Source organism: Astatotilapia calliptera, chromosome 3, assembly GCF_964374335.1.
Source record: "Astatotilapia calliptera chromosome 3, fAstCal68.1, whole genome shotgun sequence".
NCBI lineage: Eukaryota > Metazoa > Chordata > Actinopteri > Cichliformes > Cichlidae > Astatotilapia > Astatotilapia calliptera.
The window spans coordinates 51044967-51055143 of NC_137424.1; the positions used below are offsets into that span (position 1 = coordinate 51044967).

At 39.9% G+C, this 10177-nt stretch overlaps 1 protein-coding gene across 1 annotated transcript; it reads left to right on the forward strand.

Moving 5' to 3' along the window:
• On the forward strand, positions 1–9774 carry LOC113019093 (serine protease 27-like). The gene is made up of 6 exons (XM_026162605.2): positions 1–138; positions 562–582; positions 2785–2947; positions 7533–7795; positions 7881–8029; positions 8932–9774. The coding sequence occupies exons 1-6, from the start codon at positions 81–83 to the stop codon at positions 9313–9315; spliced, it is 1038 nt and encodes a 345-aa protein (XP_026018390.1). The 5' UTR covers positions 1–80; the 3' UTR covers positions 9316–9774.
• The last annotated feature ends 403 nt before the right edge of the window (positions 9775–10177 follow it).

The following is a 10177-nucleotide window of genomic DNA, read 5'->3' on the forward strand; positions in this document are numbered from 1 at the left end:
TGTGAGCTTGTGGGTGGAGCTGAACACAAGATTTATAGTATTTAACAGTTGAAGTCAAATTAAAGCCAGCGTAGTCAACAATGGCCCTCCAACGGTTCTTGTGCTTGTTCTCTGTGATGATCATTCTTTTTGGCGAAGGTGAGAGAGAAAATTGTATTTCTGTTTGTAGTATTAAAATCGTTCCCATTACTTCTTTCAGATGAAGTGTGGAAAGTTTAATTACAGATACTAAAGAATTTTATAATAAATTTTATTTTAGCTGGATAGTATGAAATGCATCCTGCCTGTAGCATTCTGCAAGATGGGAAAGAATTTTTTGACATCCTTAAATTCTGCTCTTCTTATTTTTTTCTTTCTTTATTTTCTCTTCTAAATTATATGGAATAGAATGTTATTATACTAATAATTTTAATTATTATTATTATCATTATTATTATGTTTTAAACATTAGAGTTATTTCATATTAGTTGCAATTGAATAAAAATACTTATTCACTATGGACTAGTCATGATGTGTATTACCTCTATTTTGATATATTTGTCTTTGTGTTCCAATTTTTAGATGTTCATTCACAGCAGCCTGGTAAGCATCCAAGAACAATTCTGAAAGTTTTTCATACTTAACCTTTTTTTTAAATTATATTTAAACCTACACCAATGGGAGTGCCAATTGAACGTCTGAGCTGGGTATCTGTCAAGATTTTATTTTTCATTTATCTGTTGAAATCCACAGGGTAAATGGTATTCGTAAACTACTGTATCGTTGATAATCAGTAAGAGTATGGGAGGCAGAGTCTTCCTTTGTGGCACCTGCTCCCAGTTTTGACTGAGGAGACCGACATCCTCTCTACTTTTAAGATTAGACTTAACACTTGATTTTTTTTACTGTTTCTTCTTCCCTAACCTTTTTTCACTCACCATGTGTTTATAAAGCACTGTGCATTTAATCATTGCTTATTATTAATCTCTAGCTCTCTTATGTTCTTTGAAGTTTTCCCTGAACAATTTTGCACTAAAATGTCACAAAATACCTTTTCTGTGGTTGAGTGTGGTTCATGTGCAACAATGTTTTTATGACTTTACATCTAAAAATAACATCAACATGTATCATCTCCCATCAGAACTCTTCATGAGATGTTACTCACTGAACGTGTGAATGGTTATACAGGGAGTGCAGAATTATTAGGCAAGTTGTATTTTTGAGGAATAATTTTATTATTGAACAACAACCATGTTCTCAATGAACCCAAAAAACTCATTAATATCAAAGCTGAATGTTTTTGGAAGTAGTTTTTAGTTTGTTTTTAGTTTTAGCTATTTTAAGGGGATATCTGTGTGTGCAGGTGACTATTACTGTGCATAATTATTAGGCAACTTAACAAAAAAAACAAATATATACCCATTTCAATTATTTATTTTTACCAGTGAAACCAATATAACATCTCCACATTCACAAATATACATTTCTGACATTCAAAAACAAAACAAAAACAAATCAGCGACCAATATAGCCACCTTTCTTTGCAAGGACACTCAAAAGCCTGCCGTCCATGGATTCTGTCAGTGTTTTGATCTGTTCACCATCAACATTGCGTGCAGCAGCAACCACAGCCTCCCAGACACTGTTCAGAGAGGTGTACTGTTTTCCCTCCTTGTAAATCTCACATTTGATGATGGACCACAGGTTCTCAATGGGGTTCAGATCAGGTGAACGAGGTGGCCATGTCATTAGTTTTTCTTCTTTTATACCCTTTCTTGCCAGCCACGCTGTGGAGTACTTGGACGCGTGTGATGGAGCATTGTCCTGCATGAAAATCATGTTTTTCTTGAAGGATGCAGACTTCTTCCTGTACCACTGCTTGAAGAAGGTGTCTTCCAGAAACTGGCAGTAGGACTGGGAGTTGAGCTTGACTCCATCCTCAACCCGAAAAGGCCCCACAAGCTCATCTTTGATGATACCAGCCCAAACCAGTACTCCACCTCCACCTTGCTGGCGTCTGAGTCGGACTGGAGCTCTCTGCCTTTACCAATCCAGCCACGGGCCCATCCATCTGGCCCATCAAGACTCACTCTCATTTCATCAGTCCATAAAACCTTAGAAAAACCAGTCTTGAGATATTTCTTGGCCCAGTCTTGACATTTCAGCTTGTGTGTCTTGTTCAGTGGTGGTCGTCTTTCAGCCTTTCTTACCTTGGCCATGTCTCTGAGTATTGCACACCTTGTGCTTTTGGGCACTCCAGTGATGTTGCAGCTCTGAAATATGGCCAAACTGGCGGCAAGTGGCATCTTGGCAGCTGCACGCTTGACTTTTCTCAGTTCATGGGCAGTTATTTGGCGCCTTGGTTTTCCACACGCTTCTTGCGACCCTGTTGACTATTTTGAATGAAACGCTTGATTGTTCGATGATCACGCTTCAGAAGCTTTGCAATTTTGAGACTGCTGCATCCCTCTGCAAGATATCTCACTATTTTTGACTTTTCTGAGCCTGTCAAGTCCTTCTTTTGACCCATTTTGCCAAAGGAAAGGACGTTGCCCAATAATTATGCACACCTGATATAGGGTGTTGATGTCATTAGACCACACCCCTTCTCATTACAGAGATGCACATCACCTAATATGCTTAATTGGTAGGAGGCTTTCGAGCCTATACAGCTTGGAGTAAGACAACATGCATGAAGAGGATGATGTGGACAAAATACTCATTTGCCTAATAATTCTGCACTCCCTATAATGCTGTGGCTTATCAACATACTCAGTATTTAACTGTTGTGTCTTATTCTCTCAGCATGTGGCAGGGTTATTAAAAATCCTAGAATCGTAGGAGGTGAAGATGCAGCCCCTGGAAGTTGGCCCTGGCAGGTATCTTTATCCAAAGATGGCTCTTTTTTCTGTGGAGGGTCCCTAATCTCCAACGACTGGGTGCTGACAGCTGCTCACTGCATTACACCGTAAGTCAACACTGCAAGTGTTTCTGTGGTGGTGCAGTGGTTAACGCCTGTTGGAGGTTTCAACCTCTTGGAGTAGAGTTTACATATTCTCCCTGTGCCATGTGGGTTTCTTCTGCAGACAACACTTTTTAAAGGCTAAATATTTTTTTTTATTGGTTATGGAAGCGAGAGTGTGTGTCTCTGTCCCTCTCTGGGGTATCCCTGTGATGGACAGGTGGCCTGTTCGGCATTTAAGGCAATGGATGTTATTGCACAGTGATTTTAATATTTTTGTTCATAACCAACTGATGTTTTCTTTTTCTGAAATTAGTGAAAGGACATTTTTAAAGTCTTAAAAAAACTAATTGCACACATTTACTCAAAAGCACCCCAACAGTTTTTAGAGTAATTTCTCCACTGATAATTTTCAACTCACAGTTGGTAGTAACACATTTCTTAATAATGTAATGTTGTGATCAAATTGTGACAACGCTGAGTAACAGCCAGGGTTAGATGAGAAACTTAATACCAGTCACGTCTTTCCATCCGATGTGAACTTACAATCAGCAGCATGCAAGTTTTTTTTTGTTTTTTTTTTTTTTGTGTCCCGTTTGGATCTATAGCCATCAGAATTGTTGTCTTAAGGCCAAGAAAGATGCCAAGCGGATTTATTTTACCAAGTGGATCATCATGGCCTTGCCATATTGGTCCATTTGATTGACCTTTATTATAATTATGAATTTATTTTATTTTCAGTTGCTAAAAACGGGACAGACATGACTGGGTGATAGGACAGGGAGAAAGAATGAAAGAAAGAGAGGGAGAGAAAGAAAACCAAAGGGGAGAAGAGACGGTGAGAAAGGGGGGAAGAAAGAAAGAAAAACAAACAAAACACCTGGATCACCTGTATGGAGAAAAAAAAACAGAAGAGAAAGCAAACAAAAAAAAGAGCAACATAATAAAAAACAGCACCATCACAATAAACTAGCTAGAAGTAGATAACAGTAGATACTAAATATTAAACGATATTGTGCAGCACGCAAGATAGACAGCGCACAATGTGCTTTGAGGCAGCAGCCAAGAAAGGTGTAGTCCGTGTCTGTGAACACCCGTGTGTACACCTGTGTGCACACCTGTGTGGATCAGCACGCTTGTATTCCAAAGGTTTCTCCATGTAACGATCTGCTAGGGAGTGTGGGGAGCCACAGCCCCGTCCACCAGGGTATGAAGCAGGTATGGAGGAGATCCAGGCCCCCAGCAGCATGCAAGTTTAGCATGAAGATGTAAGTTGGGAACCTGCTAACTTTGTTCTGTCAAAAGATAACAAACTCTAGCTATGCACAAAAGTAAGCCTCACCATTCAACTCACGTGCACACGCACATGCAGGGATAGAGGAAATGCCCATCCATCAAAATCATTTTCTTGGACTACAACGGCTCTTCAGTGTTTGAATGAAATGATTCAATTTAAACAGTGGCTTGCAAAAGTATTCGGCCCCCTTGAACTTTTCCACATTTTGTCACATTACAGCCACAAACATGAATCAATTTTATTGGAATTCCACGTGAAAGACCAATACAAAGTGGTGTACACATGAGAAGTGGAACGAAAATCATACATGATTCCAAACATTTTTTACAAATAAATAACTGCAAAGTGGGGTGTGCGTAATTATTCAGCCCCCTTTGATCTCAGTGCAGTCAGTTGCCCATAGACATTGCCTGATGAGTGCTAATGACTAAATAGAGTGCACCTGTGTGTAATCTAATGTCAGTACAAATACAGCTGCTCTGTGACGGCTAGTGATGGGCAGATGAAGCTTCATGAAGCACTGAAGCTTTTCATCCAAGTGGTTCACTCCAGTGCAAAGCTTCTTGAAGCTTCATTTGCTCTAGTAGGACACCTACTGGACGTAAAAATATTAGTTGGCATGAATTTGAAGAGTGAGGCCTTTTGCACACAGCCTGTAAATGTCAACAACAAAAGGAGTGTGTAAAACATCTATATTGTAGTGATGCAGTATACTGTGTATATTTATACTGGCAGTATGGAAAATGATCATTTGGAAATGTTTAAAATGGAAATGATCATTTACCGTGAGGTGAGGTGTGGTTGGGGTGTGGACAGCAGTTGTGCTTTTGTAACGTTGAGGTATGGACAGCTACACACTGAGGCTTTGAGCCTCAGTCCTGCCTGTTCACATTTTATTCTGTAAAAACTAAATTTTCACTGCTTTTATGACCTTTTAGTGGGGAGAACATAGCTAGGATTTAATGATTTAACACATCTTTTAAATCCTTTGTCCTGCACAATGCTAAATGGCTGGGAGTCCTCAATCACCATGCTAACCAGGTCTTCATCTATTTGAGATTGTTCTCCTGGGGAAAGATAATAAAGATAAAGCACAAATATAAATATCACACACATAACTTATTGCATTGTATAATATTGTTATATCATTTAGTAACATTACTGCATCCTATATTATCATGGCATTTGATGGCTCACCTGGTCTTGCTCCACAATCGGTGTTCCCCTTATTCTCATGCATAGCTCTATAGTGCCTAAGCAAATCAAATCAAATCAAATCACTTTTATTGTCACATCACATGTGCAGGTACATTGGTACAGCACATGTGAGTGAAATTCTTGTGTGCGAGCTTCACAAGCAACAGAGTTGTGCAAATACAATAATGTAAACAAGCAAAATACGATAATGGCTACATCTGAAACTAATAAATATATGTACAATATATAATAGTATATGCATTTCTGGATGTGTATACTAAATATTTTGTGTGTGTGTGTGTGTGTGTGTGTGTGTGTGTGTGTGTGTGTGTGTGTATGTATACACATATTTTACAAATTAAATAGAGTAAACAATAAATAAAATATATAAAATAAATATACAGAGTTGAGACATGTGCAAAACAGTGGCATTACTGTACAGTATGGAGTGCATAATGTTAAAGTTCCAGTAGTGAAGCTGAGGTGTCTATGACGTGTTCAGCAGTCTGATGGCCTGATGGAAAAAGCTGTCTCTCAGTCTGCTGGTACGGGACCGGATGCTGCAGAACCTCCTTCCTGATGGAAGTAGTCTGAACAGTTTATGGCTGGGGTGACTGGAGTCCTTGATGATCCTCCCCGCTTTCCTCAGGCACCGCTTCCTGTAGATGTCTTGGAGGGAGGGAAGCTCACCTCCAATTATCCGTTCAGAGCACCGCACTACTCGCTGGAGAGCTTTGCAGTTGTAGGCGGTGCTGTTGCCATACCAGGTGGTGATGCATCCAGTGAGGATGCTCTCAATGGCACAGTGATAGAAGGTCCTGAGGATGCGGGGGCTCATGCCGAATCTTTTCAGTCTCCTGAGAAAGAAGAGGCGCTGCTGCATGGATGAGGTGTTGTTGTTATATCCCAGCTCCCTGGCACATAGCAAACACCTTACCTTGTACAAAAGTACAGACAGCTTAACATAGGTTTTATTGCACCATCAGTATTATGAAAATACATCTTCTGTGGAAATTTACATACCTTGTTGGGAGATATAAGCTCAAAATGTTCCCACACAGGGGAGGACATCCTTCTCTTCGTAGCTGGCTCCATTCTCTCCTGACTTTCTCTCCTCACTCTCATAAACCTCCAACCTCTCTCCAAACTGTCTCTAACTCTCTCCAAACTGCCTCTAACTCTCTCTCACTAACCGCAACTCTCCATCAAACACCCACATTTTGAATGGAGTCTGAGGGGTGTATATCGCTGTCATAGCTCGCGGTACAGTTCGAACCGCTTCCTGAACCAGTCACGTGGTACAGCCGGGCAGCGAGGCTTCGGACGTCATCATTTTCAGCTCCTCCCATAAATGAAGCAAGCCTCGATACGCGCTTCGCGGAAACGCCCCCTCCATTACTCGACACACGCTTCGAAGCCTCGATACAGAACGTCACATCACTAGGCGGAGGTTCACCTTCCAGCAGCACAACGACCCTAAACATAAAGCCAGGGCAACAATGGAATGGTTTAAAACAAAACATATCCATGTGTTCGAATGGCCCAGTCAAAGTCCAGATCTAAATCCAATCGAGAACCTGTGGCAAGATCTAAAACTGCAGTTCTCAAACGCTGTTCGTCTAATCTGACTGAGCTGGAGCTGTTTTGCAAAGAAGAATGGGCAAGGATTTCAGTCTCTAGATGTGCAAAGCTGGTAGAGACATACCCTAAAAGACTGGCAGCTGTAATTGCAGCAAAAAGGGGTTCTACAAAGTATTGACTCAGGGGGCTGAATAATTACACACACCCCACTTTTCAGTTATTTATTTGTAAAAAATGTTTGGAATCATGTATGATTTTCATTCCACTTCTCACGTGTACACCACTTTGTATTGGTCTTCCACGTGGGATTCCAATAAAATTGATTCATGTTTGTGGCTGTAATGTGACAAAATGTGGAGAAGTTCAAGGGGGCCGAATACTTTGGGAAGCCACTGTATATATTTATCATCAAAATCTCACAACCATCTGTTGCTACCTGGTTGTGACGGTAGTTCAATGATAATGATCACTATGCAATGCTATAAAAATAACTATATATTTTTTCTTTCATTCAAGTGCTGATCTTCACACCACAAAAGTGACTCTGGGCCACAACACCGCGTCTGGTCCAAACCCAAATGCAGTTACTGTGACACTTGAAAACATCATCTGCCATCCCGACTACAATGCTTTAACATATGAGAATGACATGTGCCTCCTGCAGCTGTCGACTCCTGTGAATTTCACAGACTACATTCAGCCAGTCTGCTTAGCCGCAGCAGGCAGCACTTTCAACAATGGCACCAGCAGCTGGGTCACTGGCTTTGGTACCCTAGAAAGTAAGTTTTTTAAAATATGTATTTTCTTTTATTAGTGATAAATGATTCAGTAAAAATGATCTTCCTTTTAACATTTCCCAATTAGGTGGTGGTCTCACCCCAGAGATTCTGCAGGAGGTGAATGTACCAATAGTGGGAAACAACCAGTGCAGATGCGAATTACAAAACTTCGCTGCAATCACAGATAACATGATCTGTGCTGGACTGCAAAATGGCGGGAAGGATTCATGTCAGGTGACTACCACTTTGTGCTTATTTGTAATGTAAGGCCTAATTGACTGCATTGACTATCAGCTTTTAACCACTCACTGCTTTTCTGTAGTAGTGTTTATGATTATTAACATTATAGCCCTATTCCATTAGCACCTACTTGACTCAACTCAGTTTTCAGGGTTTTCGTTAGGTGTTATCACCTGGTACCAGGTACTTTTTTTTTTTTTTCCTTTAGTACTGCTCGGCCGGTATTCCAAGCAAACGAAATCGATACAAAAATGTGACATCAAGAGACTGCATGTCACTGATAGGCCAGTCAGTGGTGTAGCTCAAGGACTCATGAGAGTCACTCCTTAACAGTAATCAAAAGCACCATTTTGAAGGCATGCAACAACAGAAATGGGTACACAGAAACCAACACCATGGTCCGAGAGCCACCATAGACCAAGTAGCAGGTAGAGAATCCCCTCGAAGCCTTCCATGGTTAGTTTGTGTTCAGGTCAGTGGACTTTCTGTCATGTTGCTTTAATGATACAACGCAGGTGGTGCTCTATTGTACGACAAAATGGCAGAAACCAAGTAAAGTAGAGTCAAGCTGAGAAGGTACTGGTGGAAAAGAGGCTTTGCATTGAAGCTCATTTACTCATAATTCGTAATTATTTTCACTTAGATGTATTTAATTTATTCTATAAAGGTTTTCCCAAAGGTTTTGTGATAATTTCTGTCAGTGACATCACATCATGTAGTGACGTGCAGTTGAGTGTGTTGGGTGATACTGTAACTAATCAGCAAAAGTTGTGTGTCTGATTGACAATTAACACAAACATCTCCGGAAACATTTTATGTATTTAGTAGAAATTAAGCTCCATCAGATGTTCAACTGATCTCAATCTGTTTTAACAACTTTTACACTTTTTTCACAGGGAGACTCGGGGGGACCACTTGTGACAAAAGATAATAGCGGTATCTGGATCCAGAGTGGAGTCGTGAGTTTTGGTCAAGGCTGCGCCTTGCCTAATAGTCCTGGAGTCTACGCTCGTGTGTCCCAGTACCAAAACTGGATCAACACCACCGTCACCGGAACACCACCAGGCTTTGTTAACTACTTCACCCTGGACTTTGACTATGACTTAATCTTCACCTGCCCCACATCAACACCACCCACTACAGATACACCACCCACCACCCCATGTGACAGTGACAGTTTGTTTTGCAGTGGTGAAAACCTGATCCACTTCACTCACTTCACCTCTCTCTGTGTTCTTGTTGTGTTGCTCCAAGTGTTTTTTGGAAGTGGTGGAATGTAACTCAACACATTTACTAGTCCTGTACTCAAATACTAAGTTGAAATAATCATTACTCCAAGAGATTTATGGGACAGCTTAAGTTTCTGGGCACTTCACAAGGGAAACGAAACAGTTATTAGTAGAAATTAGACTAACTGTTGATACCATAAGAGAAGAAGAAGTGGACAGTTTAAACATTTGGACATGAAATATTTGTTTATCTGAAAATGGCAACAATTTCTTATATCCTGTTTCTCAATTACAGTGATTGGCTAATCTTTATCTGATGTATTTCCATGACTTCAGTAATGATTTAAAACTACAGCCTGGCAAATTTGAAGTAATACATTTTAAACATTATTTAGTAATTCTCTTTAAATGTTAACACGTTATATATGGGCATATATCTGTGGTCTGTTCAAATCATGTTTTGTTATGCTTACACTTTTGATGATTAAAACATGCAATTTTAAAATACTATTTACTGTGCTGCATTCTTTTGTATTCTATTTTGAGTTATTTAAATAAATAGTATTCGTTGTTGAGTTGGTAGGACTATCATTCACAAGCTTGATGTTGCCAGCTAGATATTTTCTTTACATTAGAGTGCCTCGAAACGTATTGTGCAACATAACTTTTCCTCATAGAGAAGGCATTGCTAAACCAGCATCATACATTTAACAGCATTTGTACCATCAGTTTTTGTATCAGAAAGTCTGCTATTTTTTTCTAATGCGATGATGGAAAAATAAGAGAAAATGAGAAAATGAAAAAAACAAAAACAAAAAACAAATTAAATATGTACAGTGGGGCAAAAAAGTATTTAGTCAGCCACCGATTGTGCAAGTTCCCCCACCTAAAATGATGACAGAGGTCAGTAATT